The sequence below is a fragment of the Elgaria multicarinata genome, chromosome 5, assembly GCF_023053635.1.
Source record: "Elgaria multicarinata webbii isolate HBS135686 ecotype San Diego chromosome 5, rElgMul1.1.pri, whole genome shotgun sequence".
Classification (NCBI taxonomy): Eukaryota; Metazoa; Chordata; class Lepidosauria; order Squamata; family Anguidae; genus Elgaria; species Elgaria multicarinata.
Genome location: NC_086175.1, coordinates 21,356,194 through 21,383,927, shown reverse-complemented (window position 1 = coordinate 21,383,927; position 27,734 = coordinate 21,356,194). Strand labels below are relative to the sequence as shown.

The following is a 27,734-nucleotide window of genomic DNA, read 5'->3' as shown; positions in this document are numbered from 1 at the left end:
TTATTGGTCACAGTCCCCTGCTACAATCATCTCTCCGCCCACTTCCTCATGGTTCCCATTAGACAATTTCAATCACAACCCCATTGGGGAGGACATATTTTTGTTTATAAACCACTGTGAGACACCATGTATATTGGTGGCTCTGTATAAATAACGATAATTCTTTAGAGTCACATGTTAAAAATAGACAGGGCTTTAAGACTTGCTAGATTTAAAAATAATATAAGCTACTTTTAATTGGTTTCTCGTGTTGAGAACATAAGACAGCTTATTCTTGAGATTCTGTAATAAGTGCTGGGAATTTAAGTTTCCTCAGAAAGAATGCTATTAATTCCTCCCATCAAGAGAATACTTCCATTTTACAATATAGTGCACAAGGAAGACACGGTCTCCAATAAAACGTTCAGTTAGACATGTTTCTATATTAAACATAAACCCCTATTCCGTTTTCTAAATTAAAATCTACATTTGTATTACTGAAGTTTACAATCACTCTAAGCCTAGCTCGCAATGGAGAAAGAAATTTCATTGCATCACAAATAGTAGATGTTTTCAGGATATCTAGAAAATTCATATGTATTTCCAATATTGGTTTCATTTGTTTTCTGTTTAATTTTGAAGGCAATATGGAATACAAGGGCTTTTATGTGCTAAACTAATCAAGCAAGTAGTTCCTCCCTACTCCATTTATTCTCATATGACAAGATGATTTCACTTTCCCATGTAATGTTAAGGGGGAGCAGGAATTTGATACCCCTGGCCTTCTCAAAAGTGTCATGATATCACCCATGACATCCTTCTAGGAAGCTGGATCTATGGGACACTGTTCTTCTGCCCTTCCAGTCATTCCTGGGGGGTCATCTCAAGATAGCTCTGAGAAACTGCAGTCCCTCCACAGTCCATCTACGTAAGACCACTTGGTGAAGTCATGTGGAGGTTTGGCCTAAAGCAGAAATTGGTAATTTGTGACCCTGCAAATATTTTGGCCTACAGCTCCCAAGATCTCTCATCACTGACTATGTTGGCTAGATATAATGGCAGGTGTAGGCAAAAACCTTTGGAGGACCACAAGTTGCCTATCCCCAGGCTAAAGAGTCACCAATATGTTGAAGACATGCAGCTCTACCTCTATTTTCTATTGGGTCCATTTAGATGTCACATTAAGCCATGGTTTATCATAATGGAAATTGGTTGCAATGAGTCTCAGGCTTGTGACTGCTCCTTCTCCTCTTTTCCTCTGGCATGACTACAAAGAGATTTGAAGCTTTCACTTCCACTTTTGTTTAACTGCAGACTATTGTTTCATCTGAACCCAACAAATAATGGGTTAGCAAGCTTGCTTGTTTCAACAATATTAAAGTTAATAATAATTTAGGGTTTGGTCCGAACTGGAAACTCACCAGCTTCAGTTGATTTGCCAGCTATCATCTTCCCTAGAGAAAACTAATCTGACGTAAGTTATTCATGACTTAGTCACCTGCAAACTGGACTACTGCAATGCTCCCTGTGTGGGCTGCCTTTAAACTTGGTTTAAAAATGCAATTGGTCCAAACATAGCTGCCAGATTATTATCTGGTGTGCAACAATCTGATTATATTACTCTGAAATTATTCCATATTCCATGAGCCTTTCTATTTGTTTTTGTTTTCAAAATGAAGTGCTAGCATTAGTTTTTAAAGCCCTAGGCAGTCTTTGATCACATTACTTGAAATTAGATAGATGGTGACCAGGGTAGACACTGCAGAATTGCTTCTCCAAGGAGGCCTACCCTGCACCAAATTTGATGTGCTTAAAGGGTGTTTGCCCGGTGTCAATTTTTGTAGCCTTCTACTGTGGTTGTAACTGCTTGTTTGTATTGGCTATGCTCTCTTTATTCGTATTGGCTATGCTCATTTTATAACACTGGTGTGCTCCACCGGTTTCTACCAATTTAATATTATGTTGCTTTTTTTATGATCCCTGAGAGCTTTTGTAAACTGAATGGTGGCATATAAGCAGTTTAACTAAACTAATAATAAAAACTATTTAAGTTATATTATAACCAAAGCCATAAAAACACATAGAATAATTGAGAGCAGGGTCTCAGGTATTGTGTCAGACCCCAGACTCATGATGCTTGTGCTACCATAAGGATCACTAAATGGCCAAAGGCAAGTTTACACACACTCACTCACTCTCACAGATTACCGAAGTAATATACTTTTATTCAACTCAAGCGCTTGGAATAGGGTGGTAAAAATCTAAACCAGTGTCCCCTCCATGTACAACACAGGGTACAGGAATAAGCCAGGACCCAGTGGATGACATATAGTGGCCTGGTTCAGACAACACGCTAAACCACACTGCTTAACCACAAAATGGTTAATGGAATGCATTAAGCTCAATGCATTCCGTTAACCATTTTGTGGTTTAGCAGCACGGTTTAGTGTGTTGTCTGCACGGGGCCAGCCAAGTTAAATGCGGCAGCCAGCCCTGTCCCTTGTTGCCATCCTCCAAGCTTCCCTCAGAGTAGGCACCCAGAAGAGTATCTTAGATGTTGAGTGTAGCGTATAGGTAGGTTCATGTCAGGAGAGGTGTTCCATCAGGTATTGTGGTCCCAAGCCGTATAAAGCTGTATAGGTTAAAACCAGCACCTTGAATTGGGCTCAGAAATGTACAGGCAGCCAATGCAAGCGGGCCAGAGTGGGTATTATATGCTCAAACCTTCTGGTTCCAGTTATCAATCTGGCTGCTGCAGTTTGCACAAGCTGCAGCTTCCGAACTGTCTTGAAAGGCAGCCCCACGTAGAGCGCATTACAGTAATCTAATTTGGAGGTTACCAGAGCATCAACAACTGAAGCTGAATGCTGCGTCCAGACTATTGACTGGGGCTGGTTACAGGGAGCACATAGCTTCCTTGTTACAGCAGCTTCATTGGCTACTGGTCTGTTTCCAGGCAGAGTTCAAAGTGCCAGTTATGACCTATAAAGCTCCATAAAGCTTAGGACCAGACTACCTGAAAGACTGCCTTATCCCATACAAGGCTGCCCGGTCCCTAAGATCTTCTGGAAAGGCCCTTCTTTTGAGACTGCCACCATCACAGGTGTGTTTGGTGGCAACACAAGAGAGTGTCTTTTTGGTGGCCACTCCCAAGCTGTGGAACTCCCTCCCCAAGTGAGGACAGGTTTGCTCCCTCTGCTACCCTTCTGATTGCAGGCAAAGGGGCGATAGCTCAGTGTGATAGAGCACATGCTTTGCAGGCAGAAGGTCCCAGATTCGATCCCTGGCTTTTCCAGGTAGGGCAAGGAAAGAATCTTGCTTGAAACCCTGGAGAGCTGCTGCCATTCAGTGTTGACAATACTGGGTTAGATGGACCAAGGGTCTGACACAGCTTAAGGCAGCTTCCTAAGTTCCTATGAACTTTATTTAAGAAGGCGTTTGGCCTGGAAGTGGATCTGTGGGTTGGGTGCTGTTTTCATTCTGTAACAGTTATTTATTGTATTTTAATGTGTTTTATGGTTTTAATGTAGTTTAAATTGTTTTGGTAAGCCACCTTGCATGCTATTTTTGGTAGAAAGGCAGGGTATAAAACAAATAAATAAGCTCATTAGAAATTTACCATTTTATGCTATGTTAATGAGACCTCTAAACTCAATCCACTACCTCACAACACTTATATAGCAGATATGTACATAGATGGTGCTATATAAATAAATAAATAATAATAATAATATACATTTACAATGTAAACTTTATTGGATAAGTGTTATCCTCACCCACTCCATCTCCTTGACCTATATTGCCAAAGCACAGCACTGAATTTCCCATGCTAGAGAACCCCCAACAACATGTTGTGAAAAGTCTGTCCTTCACTCACACTCTTCTGTCATTAAGGGTAAGAGTGGTAAAACGAAGTGCAGGGCTCTGCCATTTGCCATGTAAACTCCTGCTCCACCCCTGCCTGTCTAGATCTTAACAGTAGGAGAGGGAGAGAAGCAGCATCAGCGGCTGCCTTAATTTATCACTGTATTATGCTCCACACAGTACACCAAGGGAGTGGCAGAGGAAAACATACATTCCTTGGGGACAATTCTTCCTTGCCACAGTAAGTCAGGCGACTGCTTAATTACAAGGCTGAGATATAGCACAGTAGTCTGACTGATAACCAGAAAGAAGAATGTACGAAGGTAAAGAGGGAATAGTGTTAAATTCAGTAACCACAAATGGGTTGGTTCACACAAGCGAAAAATAGAACAAGATGTAGCTGTCTGCCAGAAAGACCTACAAGGAAGTTCCTTCACGAAGGAAAAGTGTTGAAGCACAAGGTTTTGAAGCTGCTTCAACCTCTTTCTTTGGCGTTCTCAGGGACAACGCAAGCAATCCCTTGCAAATCCCAGTGCACTGTGCACACACGACCAAGCAAAACACACACATCAATGTATCCAAACAAGAATCAACATAAATTAGATTCTTGAATCCATAGGTTGTCTAGACACTATTCCAGAGTTGGTTAGCTAGTGGCTTACATTCATTTGTTCTTTTAAAATGCACTCCTCCTTGTTCCTTTCACATACATACTCAAAAGAAGATGGTGGAGCTGATGTGAAAGGAAGATGTTTAATTTTAATTGCTATCCCTTGCTTCAAAATTGTTGTATTGCCTAAGCATCCAGGAAGTACATTTCCTTTTTCTAGTGTCACCTAGGACTGGTCATACAGGACAAAGTGGGAAGTATTAGAGGTACATCAGAATACTGAAGTGGCATGGTCACTGGTTACTTCCAGACTGAGGGCTCCTAGCATAACAATCATACGAACACAGGAAGAGCCATGCTGAATCAAACCAAGGGTCCATCTAATCCAGCACTCTGTTCACACAGTGCCCAACCAGCTGTCGGCCAAGGACCTACAAAGCAGGACATGGTGTAGCAGCACCCTCCCATCCATGTTCCCCAGCAACTGGTGCATACCAGGCTTACTGCCTCAGATACTGGAGGTAGCACATAGGCATCAGAACTAGCAGACATTGATAGCCTTCTCCTCCAGGAATTTATCTAACCCCCTTTTAAAGCCATCCAAAATGGTAGCCATCATTACATCTTGCGGTAGTGAATTCCATTGTTAAACTATGCGCTGTGTGAAGAAGTACTTCCTTTTATCCGTCCTGAGTTTCCCACTAATCAATTTCACGGGATTACCTCAGGTTTTAGTCCTGAGAAAGGGAGAAAAATGTCTCCTTATCCACATTCTCTACACCATGCATAATTTTGTACACCTTGTCATGTTTTCCCTTGCCCTCCTTTTTCCCCCAAGCTAAGCAATCCCAGCTGTTGTAACCTTTTCTCATAGGGGAGATGCTCTAGCCTCTTGATCATTTTAGTTGCTCTTTTCTTCACTTTTTCCAGCTCTACAATATCTTATTTTACATGTGGTGATCATAACGGTAAACAGTATTCCAAGTGCGGCTGCACCATATATTTGTATAAAGGCAGTATGAAACTAGCAGCTTTATTCTCAATTCTTTTTCTAATTATGCCTAACATGGAGTTTGCCTTCTTTACAGTGGCCACACCCCTAGCTGACATTTTCATCTAAAAGATATTGTGCAATTGTTCCACCTTTCCCTCCTTAACAGATTTCTTTGGTAGAAAAAAGACAAACATAGTGATGGGAAACACAGGAGGGCTACAAATGGAAAATGACAATATCTGGATGAGGCAAGGCAATCATACAATAAAACCTTGTTTGCCCACTCATGAAACAGGATGGGATAAAGCAGGTTAAGGGACAGGCAGATCAAAGGAGTTGAAGTTATGGTGAACCAAAATTAGACATTATAGAAGCAGTGGAGTTTGAGAACAAGTTTAGAAGGTTAGAGGAAGTAATCGCAAGCAGCTTACTTTAAAATTAAAGCTATGGATACTCATACTTACAAATGTTACTCACACTATCAATTTAAGAACACCTACACTGTACATCTGTCATAAGTAGGGCTTAACTTGACCCAATCATAAAGCTATAGCAAAAGAGCTTCCATGTCATTAAGGGGAAAATGAAGATCATATTTCTTTCATTATTAATCCATCTTCAAAGGAAATAACACAGTTCATAAGCTATCCTATCATAATTTATAAATATCCTAGTTTGTTACACAAGGGACAAAGGTTGGTTTCATAAATGTTGTTAACAACACTGCTTAGCCTGGCATGTCTCACACGCTAACTATAGAGAACAAAACACATTTTACATCCATTATTAGTTTCTTTTCTCTTAATTTTTTTTAAAAATTAAGTTCCCATGATCAAATGCTGTCTAAAATCAAATGAGCAGGCTGCAAGGGGAGGCACGCACGTAAGTTTTGGTGGTCTTTTTACAAGGCCTGGAAGAAGGGGAAAAACAGGAAGCCAATCTATAGCAGCAAACTTAATACAAAGGATCTTGTGGCATCTTGAACACTAACAGATTTTTTAATGGTATCAGCTTTCATTGACTAGAGCCTACTTCATCAAATGCCTAAAATGTTACCCTGTTGGCAGATATAAGAGAAAGAATATAACACATTTCATTTATGATTTACACACTACATACATACATACGTATGCAAGCAGAGGAATGGGGGAGTGGACCTATAAACAGCATAGCCAAAAGTCCATTATTATTATTATCATTATTTATTTATTTATATAGCACCATCAATGTACATGGTGCTGTACAGAGTAAAACAGTAAATAGCAAGACCCTGCCGCATAGGCATAGCAGAGGTACAGTCTGTCACAGCAAGCCCCAAAATGCACATGTAAACTGGTATTTTAAGGGAAAAGCTACTCACCTGGTTTGTGACCTGAAAACAAGGGAGAGGGAGAATTATTGATTGATCAATTGCATTTCTATACCGCCCCATAGCCAAAGCTCTCTGGGCGGTTTACAAAAGTTAAAAACAGTAAAAATTAAAAACGAATATACAAAGTTTAAAAACGTAAAAACAACAACAGTATCCTCATAAAAATAATGAAAATAAAATTCTAGCCTTCCACCAAGTTCAACCCAACCTAAAAAAAACCAAAACCAAAACAAAACAAGAAAACACCCAGAATGATTGCTCTCAACTTTCCCCGGATTTTTTGTAAACTTTTTATTTTCTGCATACTATCCTGACACACCTACATACGTGCCAAGCCTTTCACTGACTGCTCTCTAAAGGCTCCCAACTTTTCCTATCTCCCCACCCTAGAATATGCTCTTTGGGGTCATTGCCCGCCACCACCCCGCCACCTTCTATATTGGCACATTTTCCTCCATTTGGCTACTGTTGCTCCCCTCCCCCACAAGCCATCCCTCCCCCACCCGCTCGCCCGCTCTCACATCAGGGTTCGCCTCCAGCGGCAGCCAGCGGTGAGCGTCCATGACTTCGCTCCTTCACGACCTGCGGGAGAAGAAAGCTGTGGGGAGGGCGGGGGGAGTGTTGCTCCCACTCTGGTCCGCTCACAGCCCCCAACTAGACTACCACGAAACACTCGACTATTGACAGCCCGTCTCACTGGCCGTCTACCCCGCCCACCTCAGCCCTCGCCTGAACACGACGTGGACTGTACCAATTTTCCGCAGATCGTGGGGGGAGTACACAAAAATCTGTTCTCTCCCCCTCTCTTTTTTATTTCAAGTGTCTCCGTTTTTCTCCACTGATATAAATGTAGTGTTCCGTCTGTGACTTGTGTAATAGAACTAGGGAGGAAGAGGGAGAGAAATACTTATAAAACATGGTGTCTCTAGCTCTGACTCCCCCTTCTCTTCACCTACGTGGGTTCTCCCGCGTGAAATACCTCCGCCCTGGTTGAGGGAGGCGTGTCCGCTGAGGAGGCTGCAGAGAAAGCCGGCCGCCTCTAGTGGGCGCAGCACGAGTGAAAAGGCTACGTGAGCTTACCTGGGAATAAAGTCCTGAGTAAAAGGTCCACCGGAAGTCAATGTTAGAGTTTTCTAACTGGTTGTAAAGTCTGTGGTTTCTGGATATTTAACGGGTGTAAATATGAAATTGTTATTTTCATGTACCAATGTTTTTAACGTAGCCTTGACACCTTCCCTCTGAAGGTGTTGTAGGTGTTAGAGTAAGCATAGGAACAGCGTTGGTGGATCAGAGCAAACTAGCCCTGCATTCTGTTTCCCACAGTGTCCTGCCAAAGGCTGCTTAGAAATTCACAAACAGGGCATGGAAGCAAGAGTAGGCATTGTTTGCCCCAACATCTAAGTATTCGGGTATAGTGCCTTTGAATATGGAGGTCTTCCTTTGTGAACTACGTTTCCATGTGAATATACCTACTTCTCCGGCTAATTGCAAAGCATATGACTAAAATACAGGTGTCATCGCCACGCATATGGCAAGCCAGCAATTTTCATTGGGCAGCACTGCTTGAGAGGAAGCCACATCACCATTAAGGAATGATTCATCCCATGTAATTTACCCCACTTTCTGGCAGTCATTATTGAAGAACAGCCTGAGCATAAGGTTACATTACCTGATCGTCTTGGAAAATACTTGCTGGCAGTGTTTCTTCCTGCTGTCTTTTTGGTTTTATAATTATATTTAATTAATACATGCCAGTGATTGTTTGATACCGTATCAACTTCTGTGGATCATGTGGAATGCGTCAATGCTGATTCACACTTTATGTGACACCACAGTGTTTGTAGCAACGTGTAGAACGTGAAGAGAAGATGTACACTTTGAAACACACACATGTGGGAACCACAACTAATGATAGCTTTTCAGTGTTTGTCCCACTGCGTATCCTTGGATGTTTGGCATCTTCCCAATGAAACGTATTTATTTCATTTATTTATTTCATTTTTATACTGGTTCACACAAATTAAAAACCATTCAAATTATAAAACAAACAGTATAAAATACAATATAAAAACACCACTGGGATAAAATCAGCAACAGTGCAGAAATATAATTTTAAAATACAACTTTAAAACAGCAAAGTTGAAATTAAAATTATAAATTGTTAAAATACTGAGAATAAAAAGGTCTTCACCTGGCGTCTGAAAGAATATAGTGTAGGTGCCAGGTGAACCTCCTTAGGAAGCTCATTCCACAGCGGGGGTGGGTGCCACAGCAGAGAAAGCCCTCCTCCTGGTAGCCACCTGCCTCACTTCCTTTGGCAGGGGCTTAGAGCAAACATAGGAGTACTGCTGGATCAGACGAAACAGGAGTCATGCTAGTCCAGTGTACCACAAGATGTAGTAATGATCACCAATCTGGATGACTTTAAAGGGAAATTAGACAAATTCATGGAGAATAATGCTATCAATCATGGCTACTAGACATGATGGCTATGTATTATGTCTGGTATCAGAGGGAGCATGCCACTGCATGTCAGTGGCTGGAGAGCATGAGGGGAACACTGTTTATGCTCTACTTGTGGGCTCCCCGTAGGCATCTGGTTGGCCATTGGCCAAGAAGACAGGTCTTTGGCCTAATCCAGCATGATGTGTTTCCCTTTCATATTTGAAATCTTCAGAGCAGCAAACACCAGTGTACCATGTGAATATGTTTGAATTGGCTTCCTTATATTTAGGATTCAGGTTATTTTTCCCCATGGCAGGCTGCAGGGAGTGGTAGAATTTGATCCTCCAGTGGTGCCTAGGGAGACCATATGGAAAGGAGGACAGGGCTCCTGTATTTTCAACACTTGTGATGAAGAAGGAATTTCAGCAGGTGTCATTTGTATGCATGCAGCATGTGGTGAAATTCACTCTTCATCACAACAGTTAAAGCTGCAGGAGCCCTGTCCTTTTCATATGGTCACCCTAGTAGTGCCCATTCTGCTGGTGAAAAGATACCATTGGCTACAACTCATTATCTCACCTGTAGTGCATGAAGTGCATACTTGGGCTTACCAAAGAGGTTTCCTGAGCAGGGCACGGCCACCCTTGGTATCTTACAACGCACAACCTTGTACCAACTAAGAACTACTGCAAAGGGGATGTGCCATTGTATGAAGGGTCTTATCAAATGATTTATTCTGCAATAAATGTCCAGTTATTACTTAGTAACTGGTATGCAGTTACTTAGTAACATTTATTGCAGAATAAATCATTTGATAACCAGTCTTATACAGAGCCGGAACTTTGATTTATCTAGCCCAGTGTTATATGCCCAATTGTGAAACACAGTTTCACTATTATGTATTTCAAAATACAATTTATAACCAAATTCATAACGTGACTAGAAGCACAGGGATCCTATACTTATGTGATGAAATCCTAAACATTCTACTCTGTTCAATGAGATTTACTCCCATCATGTAGGTGTATTTTGGATTTTAGCATTAATAGAGGTGTCCTAGAGGCACCACGCAGGGATGAAGAAAACCTTTTTATTCTCCCAGCATTTTAACAGTCTATAAATAAATTTTAAGTGGCGTTTTAAATATGTAATTTTGCATTGCTGCTGTTTTTTTATCTGGTTGAGCTTTTATATTGTATTTTATATTATGGTTTTATACTGTTGTTTTATACTTTGAATGTTTTTATTTTTTGTGAACCGCCCAGAGAGCTCCAGCTATATAGAAATGCAATAAATAAATAAATAAAAAATCTGATGAAAACCCGCTTCTCTCATACGGCAGACTGTGCTCAGTTTAGGAAATCAAATAAGACTGAAGGCTTTCAGAGTAAAGCAGTCATGAACTAGATTCCCTCTTCTGCAGGACTACAGGAAATCGCATCGCTTCTCCTTCGTAGGGCCGTATTGACTCTGAAGCAGGTCTCGAGACTTACTCCCAGGTAAACATGCGAGGAAAATCACGCACATTCCCCCCGCCCCTGACACGAACCCCATCCATAAGAACTCAAGAGTGGAGACTTGGGAGAGAGGGCGGGGCGAGGCGAGCACCCCGTCACCGCCCTTCTCGGAAAGCACGGAAGGAAACTGCAGGCTCTGATTGGATAGCGGGAGAGACTCCGAAGGAAAAGTGGGTAGGCGTGGCTTCAAGCGAACCAATCAGGGCAACCGCCTGTGGTTCGCTGATGTAGCAAAGTGGTGGGTGCTATATGGGAAGGCTGCCTGGAGGGCGGCTCCTTTCATGTCAATGGCTGCCGGGATGCCGATTGAACCGTGGGGTGAGTTTGGGGAGAAGCTGAGTCGGGGAGGAGTCTGTAGCAGAAGCACGCTGGAGCTTCTTAGTAGAAAAGCAAGGAATCCGGTTGCTACTTACCTGGGAGTAAGCCCTTATTGAACCTAATCGGACCTACTTCTGAGTAAACGTGCATAGGGTGCGGTTGTCATTTTTATGCATGCAGCACCTGGTGAAATCCCCTCTTCATCGCAACAATTAAAGCTGCAGGAGCCCTGCCCTCTTTTGTAACAGATTGCGAGGGCAGGGCTCCTGCAGCTTTACCTGTTGTGATGAAGAGGGGATTTCACCACCTGCTACACACATACAAATGACACCTGCTGAAATCCCCTTTGCTTTACAACTGTTAAAGATACAGGAACCCTGTCCTCCTTTTCCTATGGTCACCCTATTTTTTCTCAATGGGTCTACTCTAAGCAGACTAACATTAGACGCAGCCCTTTGTCTATAGAGGGTGGCAGTTCAGGAAACGGTTGCGTTAGTTTAAGTATTTATTATTATTGTAATTTATTTATATAGCAACAACAATGTACTTGGTGCTGTACAAAATATACAAATAAAACAGCAATACCCTGCCTAGAGGCTTACATTGTAAAATCACATTTAAAACATATGAAGGGGGGAAGGGGTTCACAAAACAGAAATAAGAGAATAATCATAGTAATAAGAACAGTAATGTAACTATGGGCAGGTGATGTAACTATGGGCAATGTGCGTAGTTTTGATGATGCGGTCATAGAAGTAGGGCAAAATGGCTTGTAACTATGTCTGATCACTCTTTTGTGCATTATCTATACTTTCTCTTGTTTTTTGTTGTAAAAATACATACAAGATCATGTATGCAGCTTTGAAGATGAAAAACTCGGGTATTGGCAAGAGAATTTAATTTTTAATACTAAATTTTTAAAAATCTTTTTCTCCGTGTCAATGATATGTTTATTGTACCAAAATAAAGGATAAATTTATCATCACCAAAATCGTCCAATACAAAATATGACGAAGTAAAACAAATCTAACAACAATTACGTTGGCTGTCTCTCATCTCCGTTTCTGAGTCTGTGTAACAGAAAGTTAAAAGGGTTTTCACTATTTTGTCACCGTTTAATCTGTCCTAAGAAGGTATTACTGTACAGTTTCTCTTTGTGTGTTTTTCCTGTTGGACTAAACAGATACTCTCAATTTGTTGATATATTTCTGAATATACCTTTCTGCATAACATATTTCAGTATTTTGTTATATTCCACCATTTACTAACTGCAGTTGTGTAGGATATGCTTTATTTACTTCCAGATATTTATCATTTTTTCTGCAGTTAATGAGTAAAAAACCTACCTCTTTATTAATTCTTTTGTTGACATTAGTAATGTAAATGTAGGGTAAGTATATCTAATAGCAAAAGAGAGAAAAATATGAATAAAAAGAATTATTGAAGGTAATCAAATACAGGTTTATCCAAACAAGTACACAAAAATTATGCAGAGTATAAAAGTGTGTCATATATTAAATATATATATAAAACATTATAAAATATTAAAACATACATGCACATACAAGTGGAACCTTACATCTCTAGGAAGGCTGCATGAATTTGTCTAAAATTCACATTACAACCTGTCTGTACTGGACAGCAGATATTTGCCCTTATCTATATCACTGAGGGTAGGAATCACCCTTAAGAGCTTCTCTAAATATTTTTCCTAGGTGTTTCATACAGTTTACGGTGTAGCATATAGTGTCTGGTGTCCTCTACTCATTGGCTGCTGCAGATGCGTAGGCGCTGATCTGTGGGGATTTTCTTGAATCTGCCCTCCAAAAAATTCAAATTTCATTGTCTGGCAGTGCAGGGCAGTGAATGCCCTGCAAAGGGATGGATTTAGTTCAGACAAGTACTTCTCTATCCTGTGATGCCATTTTTTAAAAAGGTAGTTATTAGAAAATCTGGATAGATAGCCTTTGTATCCTTTTTTGCAAATAGCTCTTGAAGATGCACGTTAATTTTATGTCTGCTAGAATAAGTTCTAGCAGACATAAAAATCAGTTTAAGTATGAAAGTCAAATAAAATCCTTTCTATGTTGTATAATTTGCAAAGCTGTATATTCACCACTGCGGAATATATTTTATTTTGTAGATTTTGGCAACACAGTTGACATAATTAAAACAATACCACAGGACCTGTTGGCAGAGCTAGTAAGTAACATTTGTCTGTGTTTCCTTTTTTAATTACTTGCGTTATACCAGCCTTACTATATTTTGAATCTCACTTTGTAATTCTCTTCCTAATCTTTTTGTTGTGCAGCTAATTCCATGAATGAAAAACAAGGGATCAAATTACAATGTTGCCTTAGGGTGCTATCCTATGCATTTTTAGACAGAAAAAAAGTCATACAACTCGTAGCATGCCCCAGCCAGGCTGGCCAGGGCATGCTGGGTAGAATCATAGAATAGCAGAGTTGGAAGGGGCCTACAAGGCCATCGAGTCCAACCCCCGCTCAATGCAGGAATCCACCCTAAAGCATCCCTAACAGATGGTTGTCCAGCTGCCTCTTGAAGGCCTCTAGTGTGGGAGAGCCCACAACCTCCCTAGGTCACTGATTCCATTGCATTGCTCTAACAGTCAGGAAGTTTTTCCTGATGTCCAGCTGGAATCTGGCTTCCTTTAACTTGTAGTGCAAAAGCAAGGAAAACCCCGTGGGGGAGTAAAAAGAAGCCAAAGGCAAAGGTAAAACCAGGCAATCTTCAAAACGGAATATTTACAAAAGTTTATTTACAGTGCCAAGGTGCCGCCTACGCGTTTTGAACGCAAACTGCGCTCTTCCTCAGGGCTGTAATCTAAAAAATAAATTAAAAAGTCCTTTGAGTCATAATATTTACAATTAGAGACGTTTTACAAGTTTATGTTTTAGTTGATCTTTTAGTTCACCATTGGAAAGAGAAATCACATCAACTAAAAGATCTATCATTCTGGGTCATAGAAATAATCAAGAATAAATCTGATAGGATCCTTTTAGAAAGAGAGGCCAGATGGATTATCAGGCTCAGTACTATCAGCCCATCCGGCCTCAATGAGTCTTTGGAATTATCGGCACTGTTATAAGAAACATTTGTTTCCAATTAGTTGTCAAGGTCTCTTTTCCCTCCCTATAAATCTCACCTCTTTTAGTATGTCAGTCTAGCAGCGTTCTGCAGACAACTTAACGAACTCTGTAAGTAAACTTTGATGTTTGCATTTGTAACGTAGATATTTACTCCTGGTTGGTATATTTTTGCATATATACTTTAATTAACTGAATGATGATGTATTACACCTTTTGATTACAATTTGTATGTCTGGATATACATAAGTTTTTTAAAGTATTTTTAAGGTACATAAACTTGTAAAACGTCTCTAATTGTAAATATTATGATTCAAAGGACTTTTTAATTTATTTTTTAGATTACAGCCCTGAGGAAGAGCGCAGTTTGCGTTCGAAACACGTAGGCGGCACCTTGGCACTGTAAATAAACTTTTGTAAATATTCCGTTTTGAAGATTGCCTGGTTCTACCTTTGCCTTCTTTTTACTTCCTTTAACTTGAGCCCGTTATTCCATGTCCTGCACTCTGGGAGGATCGAGATGAGATCCTGGCCCTCCTCTGTGTGACAACCTTTGAAGTATTTGAAGAGTGCTATCATGTCTCCCCTCAATCTTCTCTTCTCCAGGCTAAACATGCCCAGTTCTTTCAGTCTCTCTTCATAGGGCTTTGTTTCCAGACTCCTGATCATCCTGGTTGCTCTCCTCTGAACACGCTCCAGCTTGTCTGCATCCTTCTTGAATTGTGGAGCCCAGAACTGGACGCAATACTCTAGATGAGGCCTAACCAGGGCCGAATAGAGAGGAACCAGTACCTCACGTGATTTGGAAGCTATACTTCTATTAATGCAGCCCAAAATAGCATTTGCCTTTCTTGCAGCCATATCTCACTGTTGGCTCATATTCAGCTTGCAGTCTACAACAATTCCAAGATCCTTCTCGTTTGTAGTATTGCTGAGCCAAGTATCCCCCATCTTGTAACTGTGCATTTGGTTTCTATTTCCTAAATGTAGAACTTGGCATTTATCCCTGTTAAATTTCATCCTGTTGTTTTCAGCCCAGCACTCCAGCCTATCAAGATCACTTTGAAGTTTGTTTCTGTCTTCCAGGGTATTAGCTATCCCACCCAATTTTGTATCGTCTGCAAATTTGATAAGCGTTCCCTGCACTTCCTCGTCCAAATCATTAATATAAATGTTGAAGAGCACTGGGCCCAGGACTGAGCCCTGCGGTACCCCACTCGTTGCCTCTCCCCAGTTTGAGAAGGTTCCATTGATAAGTACTCTTTGAGTCCGATTCTGTAGCCAACTGTGAATCCACCAAATAGTTGTTCCATCTAGCCCACTTTTAGCTAGTTTGTTAATCAGAATGTCACGTGGTACTTTGTCAAAAGCTTTGCTGAAGTCAAGTTATATGACGTCCACAGCATTCCCAGTCCACAAGGGAGGTTACCTTATCAAAAAATGAGATCAAATTTGTCTGACAGGACTTGTTCTTAACAAATCCATGTTGGCTTCTAGTGATCACCGCATTGATTTCAAGATGTTTACAGATTGACTTCTTTATAATTTGCTCCAGAATTTTCCCAGGGATGGATGTCAGACTGACTGGTCTGTAGTTCCCAGGTTCCTCCTTTTTGTCCTTTTTAAAAATAGGGACAACGTTAACACTCCTCCAGTCGTCCGGCACCTCGCCCGTCTTCAATGATTTTGCAAAGATAATAGACAAAGTTTCTGAGAGTTCTTCCGCTAGCTCCTTCATTACTCTAGGATGCAGTTCATCGGGCCCTGGAGATTTGAACTCATTCAAGGAAATTCGGTGTTCTTTGACCATTTGTTTATCAATCTCAAACTGTAATCCTGCCCCCTCAACTTCTGCTTCACTTTTTCCAGGGGGGTCATAGACCCGCTTTTGTGAGAAGACTGAGGCAAAGTAGGAATTGAGCACTTCAGCCTTTTCTTTGTCATCTGTTATCAATTTGCCATCCTCATTAAGCAGTTGAACCACCATTTCTTTCCTCTGTCTTTTACTACTCACGTATCTGAAGAAAGCCTTTTTATTGCTTTTAGCATCCCTGGCTAATCTCAGCTCATTCTGAGCTTTAGCCTTCCTGATGCCATTTTGGCACTTCTGTGCCACTTGTCTGTACTCTTCTTTTGTAGCCTGGCCTTCCTTCCACTTCCTATATGTATCCCTTTTTGTTTTCTGGTCATCTCTAAGCTTTTTGTGGAGCCACATTGGTTTCCTCTGTTGTCTTCTATCTTTTCTCCTTGTTGGAATTGTTTGTAACTGTGCCTTTAAAATTTCCTTTTTTAAATACTCCCACCCATCCTGCACTCCTTTTCTCATTAGGCTCATTTGCCATGGGACCTTAGTTATAATAGTTCTGAGTTTATTAAAATCAGCTTTCCTAAAATCCAGAGTACGTGTATGCCTACACTCAACTTTTGTCTCCTTCATAATCAAGAATTCAAGTATGACGTGGTCACTTTCCCCCCGGAGTTCCCGTAACTGCCACTTTATCCACTAAGTCATCCCTATTAGTCAATAACAAGTCAAGGATTGCCGATCCTCTAGTTCCTTCCTCCACTTTCTGTAGGAGAAAGTTATCACCCACATATGTCAGGAATTTCTTGGAAGGGCCGCTTTTGGCAGTATTGGTCTCCCAACAGATATCAGGGTAATTGAAGTCCCCCATCACTACTACATCACACTTCCTTGAAACACTGGCAATTTGTTTCTCAAAAGTTTCGTCCTCGTCTTCTCCTTGATTGGGTGGTCGGTAGTAGACTCCAATTATCATGTTCTTTTTATTCCTTGCCCCATTTATTTTAATCCAGATGCTCTCAATGGGACTCCCAGTCTGATCCGCCTGCATTTCTGTGCAGGGACAGGTATTTTTAACATAAAGTGCAACTCCACCTCCCTTTCTATTTTTTCTGTTCTTTTTGAACAAGTTATATCCTTCAATTGCTATATTCCAGTCATGGGAGTCATCCCACCAAGTTTCAGTTATACCTATCAAGTCGTATTTGCCTTCATGTAATAAGAGTTCAAGTTCGTTCTGTTTGTTTCCCATGCTCTGGGCATTAGTATATAGACATCGAAGACCATGTGTTTTATAGTCTGGCTTTGTTCCTACATTGTTGCGGACACTATTTTGGGGCACTATTGGAGCTGTTCTCTGTACTGTGGTGCCTTGGCCTTCATCCATTGTTGCCTCAAGGTTTACGTCTCCCGCCCCCGTAAGATTCAGTTTAATGCCCTCCTGATCAAGTTCTTCATGCTGTGGCTGAACACATTCTTTCCAGCCCTTGTGAGGTGCAACCCATCCCTTGCCAGCAGTGCATGTTCCAAGTAGCGTAGCCCATGGTCCCAGAATCCAAAACTCTCATGTCGGCACCACCTTCGTAGCCAGTCGTTCATCCGGAGTATTTTTCTTTCCCTTTCTAATCCTCTTCCAAGAACCCGGAGGATGGATGAGAAAACTACCTGGGCCCCAAAGTTCTTCAGTTTCCTTCCCAGAGCTAATGTAGGACTGTTTTGTTTCTAAGTAAATACACTCCTTAGAGTATGATAGTCTAGAGCCATGTTGCAGCATGAGTGGCTGGAATATTTTAGACTGCCTTTAAGGCTTGGGCTGTAATCCTATGCACAATTACCTGGGAGTAAACCACTGAAAGCAAAGAGATTTAGGAATGAGTAAACTTGCATATGATTGCACTGTTAATACACCTCTGGCCTTCCATTAAATATAAAGTAGTATTTATTTGTCTCTGGAATAAGCTTCAGGTTTTCGTCTGTAAATTAACTGATCTCATTGATATAAGAATAATACTGCACATTAGAATTAAGTGTTTTTAAGTTTTTGCCTCTGTGGAGCATGTCTCTTTTTAAAAAGAAATTACTTCTGTGGCTCCCAGAACATCTCCCTTTCATAAGCTGGCTATTGTTCTTTTGAAAACTTCTGATTGTGGCTATAAGATGCATTTAGGGCTGTTGGCAAATTAAAAGCATTTTAGTTAACCATCATTTGAATTTAATTGGTTAGATTTCTATAATAACAAAATTTTAATACAGGTCTATTTTTTAAGGTACTGGAAGGGCTTCCAAGAGAAGGAAATGCTGTCCTTAATATTTTCATTTTTAGTTACAGTAGCACACCAGAGGCAAAGTAATCTAAAAAATAAATGTGGCCTTAATTCTCAGCCCCAATTATTAAAATGTGCCTTAAGGCTCAATTGTCTAAATCCCATTGAACTCAATGAGATTTACTTTTGAGTAGATACACATATGATGCACTGTCAAACTAATATACCAATTAGCATTTGTATCCATAGGTACATTATGAAAGTTGTCCATCAGGTGGTCTTTTCCTACAGTGAAGTTGGCAACTGGTTGATTGTCAATGATTTGTTCTTACCGCAGTGGGACACTGTCACGACACAGGCCTCACACATGAGGCCTTGACGCACACAAACCCTCCTCAAGCCAAGCGCCACCACTTGAACAACCTGAGGGTAGGGTAAAACACAACCTTTCCCTCATATGAGAGGGTAAAGGCTACAATCTGAAAAGGTTTTACTGTGTATGTAATAAGCTGAAGGTTATATATAAGGTGTTTACGATAGTAACTGTAGAGCAGGTGATAAAGCCAAGCAGACACGTGGTTTGAGGTAACAAAATAAAATGTTTATTTTTGTTTAACATATCTTAGTTACTTTAAATTCAAGTTAACCTGCTTAATCCACTAGTTTTAATAAAAACAGTAATAGTCTTTTAAAATCTTATCTCCTTTCACTCTCCACACCACTGACAATCCTAACTGACACTCCCCACTCCCAACCAACTAACCAACCAACCACCCCCACTCTAGACTCCCCCATTTATACTCCTCCCCCCTTTCACAGCATCATCAGCCACACCCACTCAGTCCAACATTCTGCACTCACTAGATATACAAAGGCCAGACATACCTAAGGGAACAGAACTGTGGGGTAATGCTACAGACACCATTGTAGATTTTCTGCCTCAGAAGGCGAAATGTTTTTGGCCTGCCCTAAAACCATGGATTTGTCTGATACCTTTTTATTCATATATAAACATTGAAAGCAAAGGAATACAATTTCTTTTCAGGAAAAAATATGCTTTTAAATTACACTTAAAATTAAGTAGTTACCAAGTAACAACAATTGAAATCTGCTTTCTTTCCAGTGCGAGCAAATTATCCAATATATGCAATGCCAGATTCCAGCTGTAAATACAGTAGAACTGTGTCAGGTAAGCTGGATTTCTTGTAGTAATATTGTATGCAGATGGCAACTCGCTTTCTAATTTGTCTTCAGTTACAGTCATATGCTGTGTTTCTTGCCTAGAGATTTCAAGCCGCTGGGATTGAAATAGTCGTTAGTGACCTGACAAAAGTAGTTAATGCCATTTCCTTTGTATTCAGGTAAGCAAACCCAGCTCTTGTTCTGAAAATACATAGTCTGTTTTCGTCTCTGCATAGAAAAATCAACTGGGAAACTATATAAAAGCTAAGTAGAAGCCATTTGAATAATGAATTCTGCAATTACATTTGACCTTATGAACATATCACAATTTGAGGGGTGTGGGGTTATGTTGTATTGTGAGCTGTGTTTTTGTAATTATTTATGTAATTCATAGGCCAGATTTCTTACATGTACTTTCTCACTCAAGAGAACGTTGTTGAAATCCCAGATGTGCATTTTGCCTAACTGGATGACCTTTAGCTTAATATTGTGAATTCATGGTGTAAGATTTTCAGACAACTTCTGAGTTCTCGTGTCCCTTTTTTCTTAACGGAAGAAAGGTGAGTGAACGCCTAGTTTGCAAAATCATGCTAAATCTGAGCTGTACCAATTCAGATTGCAGTTGAGTACTCGCAAGACTGAATGCTCTTCAATAGAAAATGATCCCCTATACATAAACAAAAATTAGAAGGCTAAAGAATGTAAGCTCTCCTAACTGAGACATGTTTAATTTAAAATACCTGTGTCTGTATAGTATGTGTTCTACCAACAGGTTATGGACCAGGTAGTCATAAATTCTAATTCCTACTCAAATGGTGGACAAGGCCAGTGGTTTTCAAACTGTGGCTCTTCAAAGAGAAGTTCCATAAGATACCTGCCCATTATTATTGATATTTCCTTGCAACTTGCATTTGCTGGCAAATATTTGGTGTACTATAGAGTGTACCCTTGGTTCGTGCAGAACAGTGAAACCTGCCTAGCATTTTCAATTATGCCCCAGGATCTTCTACAACAAGGTTGGCAGGAAGTAGGTTTCCAGATATTTTGAATTTCAGCCCAGCATTCATGATGGCAGGGCTTTCTGGAAGTTGAAAACTCTGCATTGGTCTGTTGGTGGAGGGCCACACATTTCCCATCTTTACAGACGTGCCAAAGTAAAACGGATTCCCTGAAATGGAAAGCGACTGGGCCAAGGCAGAACCACTTCTGCTTAATCTACTTCATGGAGGTCTTTTTGCAGGTTAAATAGGGTAACTACAGGATGGCTGTCTTGAACTCAGTGGAGAAAGAGTGGACTGCAAAATGATAGACAATAAAATATCTCCTCTGTAATGTTTTTTTAAAACTAGTGCTTATGGCAGTCTCTCTGGGGAAAAGCAAAATAAAAGTCCGTTCTTTTCTATTTAAAAACTAATAGGTAAGAGTCCGCCTTCTCTCTCTCTCTCTCTCTCTCTCTCTCTCTGTGTCATTTTTGTATAGCACGGCAGCAAAAAATAAACTCTCATCAGAAGAACTCTCCACCAGATTAGGGAGTTCAGTCAGTACTCTGCCAAAGCAAGCTGTACAAGTTATTCGGCACGTATGGAATGAACAAGGCAGCTCCATCATAATGTCAGCAGATGGAAAAAATATAGCAGCTGTCGGACAGGTAAACTTCATTTTTATGGAAGTTCTCACTGCAGTAGCCTCCTTTTGTTGAGCTTTGTGAAGTAAAATGATGAGGGTATAGTTATTTCCAAGAGATGTTGCCTGCCAATTTTTATTTGTAGAAGTAAAATCCTTACGTTCTATAATAGTGCTTTCTAAGTTCAGTCTTCTAAAAGTTGAACAAACTAGTAACAGCTAAATACTTGTGATTACAGCAAAACTATGTTACCTAAACCCAAGTCTGTTAAGAAATGTTTTGTGTCCTGTTAATAGGCATTTACTGTATATTGATGAAGCTGTACCTTTAAGCAGGGATACTGATCGTGGGAGCTATGTATGTACGTCCAGGCTAATGTGCTTACAAGCCCTTTTGCAGACCTTTATGCTCTGTGTGCAAAGGTCTCTAAGCTAGCCGGGCATGTGGCATACTGGCACAGCAGGTGTACTTATATGCATCTTGTCCCCTATACATGATGCCTGGATGGGGTTTCTGTCTGCAGCTTAAAAATAATTCTCAAAAGCTGCAATCCTATGAACATTTAGACAGAGAAAAGGTCCTACAACTCCTGGGGAACACTGGGACTTATAGGACTATTTTCTGTCTAAACTTGCATAGGATTGTGCCTTAAATGGCTTAATATCAGAGGTCTTGGAGATCCTTCAAAGATACTACACATTCATCATAGTTCCCCCCCACCCCATGAATTGAAATCAGGGCCATAAAATCTGGTATGCCCTATAGAGATTTGGCTGGTAGGATGGATTTTTAGTCTCTGTGGTCACTCTAGGTTTGACTTCTGCACCTCAATGAAACAGGTTTTCTTTTCAAGTGCACCTATCCTGCACTCGATTTTACCACACAGTTGTACCAAATGTGTAGTCAAATTCTGCTTGCCACTTGGCAGGTAGAACACTTGGCAAAGTGTTTGCCCTAGGATGGATTGACTGCCTGGATGGGCTCAGTGTGAGATATGAGACCGCCATTTTGTGGCATATGATTCAAGATCCTTCTGATCTTTATGGCAGCATGTTTCCTGGTTCAGCATAGTAAACGAGCAGGATAGGTGTTTGTTTGGCATAAAAAAGCATCTTTGCAAATGGAGAAGAGCTCTATAAACTGAAGCTGGAAGTAAATGGCTCTGGGATCCAGAAAAGGTATTGTAGGCCCTGGGATATAGGATGCCATGGAAATTTGCTAAGGACATAGTTCAGTGAACTGAAGATATTGCCTAGTTAAACTAAGTGGTTTTAGGAACAGGTTCTAAGCTTTGTGGAAACACATCTAAGTTGTATGAGGAATGTAGACATATAGCAGTGGATTTCAAACTATGTTTCAAGGAACTTTGGACTTCCTGATAAGTTGTATCAGGTTGCACAACCAGAAGATCAGTAATTATGGCCAAATTTCCCCGAAGGACACTTTTCCCTCCTCTGCTGACTTTTCTCTGTCCAGGATAACTTGCAGGCAAATATTGGATATGTTCTCGCAGCACCGTTTGAATCCCCGGCTTCATGCACTGTCATCTCCATGACAATACCGAGCCCCGCCCCTGGGAGGAATCCAAGGAGTCTCCGCAGGCCAGATAGGTAACCTCTGCTGGCTGGATTAGGCCCACATGCCAGAGGTTCATCATCCCTGTTCTAAATAGTGCATTCTGCTCATGCACAGCAATGGAGAGGTCCAACAGGCTTAGTTAGTATCCAGTGTATACTGAGCCCGTACCCCAGAATCCTCTGCAACGTGCAAGGGTTCCTCAGCTAATGACCGTTTATGGAAAGTATTCCCTTAAGATACAAAGGCTGAAATCCACTGGTTTATATATCAAACTAATTTTATTGAGGAATGTCTTAGTAGTAAATTCTAGTAGCATATACGTTGTTTTCCAAAAATACATGGAAGCTTGCTTCACAGCTACATCTGAATTTGCAACATTTGGTTTGCTGTGAATCCGGAGATAGATAAGACAATCTGAGCATGTGAGGAGTAGAGGAAGTATATAATCCCAAGTCTTGTTCATGGAAGGCCAAACCATGATTTGGTGCTGCGTTTGAACATGCCACTATTTATTCTGCCACTGCCAAAGGACTCTGTTGCCCCGGCATGTGGTTCAACAGTGAGTGTCTGAAATGTTTGTTTTTGTTCTGCAGCTTATGGATTTTCAGTGGAAGCTGGGGATGGCAGTCAGCTCGGACAGCTGTAAATCTTTGAAATCCCCTTACATTACCATGGCTGTAAAAGTAGCAGATGCTTCAGGACACATCACAAGCAAAACATTTGAAATGACAGTCCCACAATTTCAGGTTTGTAGTCGGCCTTCATATAGCTTAAGCTCTTGTAAAGGTTGGTACTTGTTCCAATTCAGCACTGATTGGCTACCACAGAACAGAGAATCAATTAACGAAGCAAATGCTACAGGAAACAACAAAATATTCACTATTGTTGAACATTTGAAATGGTGCTTATTAAGTAAATGTTAGTAAATGCATCACACTTCCAGTTGAATTAACTTCCATATTAACTTAAAAGTTCCAGAACTGGGGAAATATAATCACTATAAACCCAAGACAATGGAACTTGTTGAAATGTAATGCATTAGATGTTCTCTTTGTTGTATTGTACTCTACTAACAAAACACATTTATTTGCCTATCTTGATGGCTTTTTGTTTGCATTTGCTATTTCTGGCTTTTCAGATGTTAGAGATACCAAATTAACAATGGTTCTTGATGCAGCTGAGCGTGTGTCCTTGGGAGATCAACATCCAGTCCAAGGAATAGTTGTTAAAGTTTATGTGTCATTTGTCAGCTTATTTGTGTGTCTCTGTGCATTTTGTATGAAGAGTATTAAATCTATCCGTAGGAGTCTCTTGTGATGTGTGAGCTCTCCATCCACACTACATCCACACCCACCTCTGCCATAATGCAGGCATTCTGCTAGCTTTCCCAAAATACAAAAGGTGTAGTTAGCACCCTTATTTTCAGGAACCCCCTTAGGAGATGCATTAAGTTGAAGGAACAAACTATGCTAAAGATTTCCATTGAGCTATTTATAGCTGAGAGCTGTTTTGTCCATCACATTGTTCAGATGTGCATATAAACTGCATTTCAATGCTTATATATTTTCTTTTCTTTTCTTTTATTTATTACATTTTTATACCGCCCAATAGCCGAAGCTCTCTGGGCGGTTCACAAAAATTAAAACCATGAAGAGCATAAAAACAACCAACAAATTTAAAACATAAATACAATATAAAAAGCACAACCAGCACAAAACTACACAGCAAAAATTAATGTAAGTTAAAATATGGGATTAAAACCGCAAAGTTTAAATTTAAGTTAAATTAGGTGTTAAACTACTGAGAAAATAAAAAGGTCTTCAGCTGGCGACGGAAAGAAAACAATGTAGGTGACAAGCGAACTCTCTGGGGAGCTTGTTCTGCAGCCAGGGTGCCACAGCGGAGAAAGCCCTCCTTCTAGTAGCCACCTGCCTCACTTCCTTTGACAGGGACTTACGGAGAAGGGCCCCTGTGGATGATCTTAAGGTCCGGGCAGGTACATATGGGAGGAGGCGTTCCTTCAAATAACCTGGCCCCAAACTGCCTAGGGCTTTGAATGTTAATACCAGCACTTTGAATCAGGCCTGGGCCCGGATGTGGACTGGCAGCCAATGAAGTTGTAGAAGGACTGGCGTAATGTGATCTCGACGGCCAGTCCCTGTTAGTAAACGTGCTGCCCTGTTTTGTACCAGCTGAAGTTTCCGGTCCATTTTCAAAGGCAGCCCCATGTATAATGCATTGCAGTAATCCAAATGAGAGGTTATCAGAGCATGGATAACTGTAGCTAGGCTATCTCTGTCCAGATAAGGGCGCAGTTGGTATATCAGCCTAAGCTGATAAAAGGTGCTCTTTGCCACTGAGCTCACCTGTGCCTCAAATGACAGTTCTGGTCCCAATTAAAGACAATTAACACAAAGTGGTGTTCTCCACATATTGTATTCTATAAATGTATGTATTCTACAGGTGAATATATACAGTATATCAAAGAGCCAGGACTGGCAATTTTGCAGTGGCTTCTTCCCACATACATTATGGCAGTAAACATGTTCACTGTTATATAAGAGCTTGATACGTTTGGGGAGTGTCCTGCAGGCTTCTATACTTTCTTTTCCTCTGTGGTGCACGTGGGTTCCGTCTTCAGAACTAACCACAACACACTGTTATATCTGCATCTGCAGTTTCACTGATTATGGCAGACCCTAACCCATTTTTCACAACCATGACAAAAATGGGATTGCAAACCTAGTTGTTTGAGGTAAACTTGAAAAAGCAAATGCAGACATAACTTTACATCATGGTTGGCTCCATAAAGAGACAGCTTGGGAATTCCTTCCTATGTGAGAGGCTGAAGGACACAAGGGTGCATGTGAGTGGGAATTTGAACTTGCACATTCAAACCAAACACTGAAGCCTTTATATTCATGGTCCCGTTGCAAAATATTTATGTGCTTTTATTTTTGTTTTCCATTTTAGAACTTCTACAACCAGTTCAAGGAAATGGCAATTGTTCTTGAGACAGTTTGAACAGCATTTGGGCAGTTTATTTAAACCAAGCGAGGCATTTTCATCTTGCCTGTAAAACTTAACGTTTTTTGTTAAGGAAAGGTATGGAAGATTGTCATTATCTCAGTTTCTTCATGACTTGTCCTACTGCTAGATTGTTCCTGTTTGGAAGAACTTCTGAAGACCCACAACCACTATAAAACAAATATTTTTGTTGATGGAACTTCTTCTTATATGTAGAAGTCTGCTGTCAAAATTATAGTACTGTGTGTGTGTGTATCTATATATATATACACACACACACACAAACCAGGGGTGTATAATATATGTTTAGTATGTTAACCTATGAAAAATGAGATGCCACACATTCTAGAAGCCAACATTCCATTGTCTAATGTATTCTATTAAAAAATAATTAACCCAATTAGTTCAGTTGTGGAAAATGTTGTTGCATCTTTATTCCTATGAATGTCTACTGCCTTTTGGGTCACTCCCTTTATTAATCTTACGCCTGCTCATGAGAGTGTACTTCTCTGCTGCCGTATGTATTTCACACAGTAAGTTAGACTGAAAGGGATGAGAGTGGTTTTCCATGCATGCACAAGGCTTTTTAGGCTGTCCCTTCTACTTCAGGCCCTTGTGCCCCTGAAAATCCGATCCTGAAAATCAGGGAGCCTTTCCTCTGAAATCAGAGTGGCATTCAGTGTGGTGCAAGCGGGCTGAACCTGGAAGGGGAAATTCTCTGCCTCCCCCTGCATACAGGTCTTTCAGATTCAGGCCAGCCAGTTTATGTATAGACTATTAAAAATAACATTGAATCTACTGCAGAATGCTTGTTAAGTTGGCTGCTGTCTTATTTCCTGATTTATAGTCTGTGTGTTTCCTTCCAAACTAGTCCTGGGATGAGCAGTGAAAACTGATCCAGCACTTAAGTTTAGAGACTATCATGTTTTTATGGCTAAAGACTAGTCCCTGTTTGCTGTCCTCCTTCCATAGGTGTGGTCTCATTACTAGTGTCACCATGTAGGAGTCACTAGTTCATTTGCTCTTCCTTTGCCATGGGTATCTTACCTTGCTGCAAACTTATAGGAATTTTCCTTGCTAAGCAGCCTTAGCTGCCACTATACAACCTCTGAGTGGCTCATAGTGGTGAATATTGTTATTAGTATATATTGACAAGTAGACCTTGTTGAGGTGATCATTGTAGGCTAAATAAACCATGGTGCGTGCTGGGCACTATTTGCATAATTACTCACCTGGCTGCAGCTTGCTGTGTCATCCTGATCCAGGAGACATGGCTTGCTTAAGGGGGAAGCAACTTTCAAATAACCCAACAACCCATAGAGTTCTGTGGAATTTTGCACAAGTGTGAGAAGGAATATTTCCAACTCACTGGAGGAAAGCCTTGGCTTGGAGTCAATCTCTGTGCCCTTGAGGACAGCAGACTAGGAGGCGTAGGGCAAGCTGCACTGCTCTGCCTTCCAACATCTCACTGTTGTTCTACACCAGTGGTTCTCAACCTTCCTAATGCCGCAACCCTTTAATACAGTTCCTCATGTTGTGGTGACCCCCAACCATAAAATTATTTTCGTTCTTCTCTACACGATCCATTGTCATGGGATGGTTTGCTAATGAAAATAATACATAACAATAGCTTTAATAATACAAAAGATGATACATGACATAGTTTAGTCAATACAGTTTCCGAAGACCATCGGAAATATGTGTTTTCCGATGGTTTTAGGCGACCCCTGTGAAAGGGTCATTCGACCCCCAAAGGGGTCCCGACCCACAGGTTGAGAACTGCTGTTCTACACCCTGCAGCATCAGCTATCTGAGGCAGCTGCCTCACTCTGCATGATGGCAGCATTGGTCCTGCTCAGGAGGGTTGGGGAGACTTTCCAGAGCAGATTGTTGGGGGCTGCATCAGAAAGAAAGATGGTGAAAGTCCTGTTCGGAGCCCAGACAGGATCTATGCTACTGCTTTAAAGTGCTTTATAACAGTTTTGACAACTGTTCAGGCCCAGGACACACTCCCTATACCATTTTCAAAACTGTTATAAAGTGCTTTAA

General features: G+C 40.8%; 2 protein-coding genes across 3 annotated transcripts in view; one reads left to right on the top strand and one right to left on the bottom strand.

Moving 5' to 3' along the window:
• Positions 1–7,507, bottom strand: part of UCHL3 (ubiquitin C-terminal hydrolase L3) — a 31,168-nt gene extending 23,661 nt beyond the window's left edge. The window contains exons 1-2 of the mRNA XM_063127432.1: positions 7,341–7,507; positions 6,808–6,819 (exon numbers count right to left, since the gene is read on the bottom strand). Of these exons, the coding sequence (XP_062983502.1) occupies positions 6,808–6,819; positions 7,341–7,382 (54 nt within the window). The 5' untranslated portion in view covers positions 7,383–7,507. The remainder of the gene's footprint in view (positions 1–6,807; positions 6,820–7,340) is intronic.
• Positions 7,508–11,021: 3,514 nt separating this feature from the next.
• On the top strand, positions 11,022–26,969 carry COMMD6 (COMM domain containing 6). Of its 2 annotated transcripts, XM_063126004.1 has the most exons (7): positions 11,028–11,099; positions 13,243–13,301; positions 19,398–19,463; positions 19,559–19,635; positions 20,936–21,104; positions 23,252–23,404; positions 25,632–26,969. In XM_063126004.1, exons 1-7 carry the CDS (start codon positions 11,063–11,065, stop codon positions 25,680–25,682), a joined length of 612 nt encoding a protein of 203 aa, XP_062982074.1. In that variant the 5' UTR covers positions 11,028–11,062; the 3' UTR covers positions 25,683–26,969. The 2 variants fall into 2 exon arrangements, with proteins under 2 accessions (XP_062982075.1, XP_062982074.1); XM_063126005.1 differs by lacking the exons at positions 19,398–19,463; positions 20,936–21,104 and having other exon boundaries at positions 11,022–11,099; positions 19,529–19,635.
• The last annotated feature ends 765 nt before the right edge of the window (positions 26,970–27,734 follow it).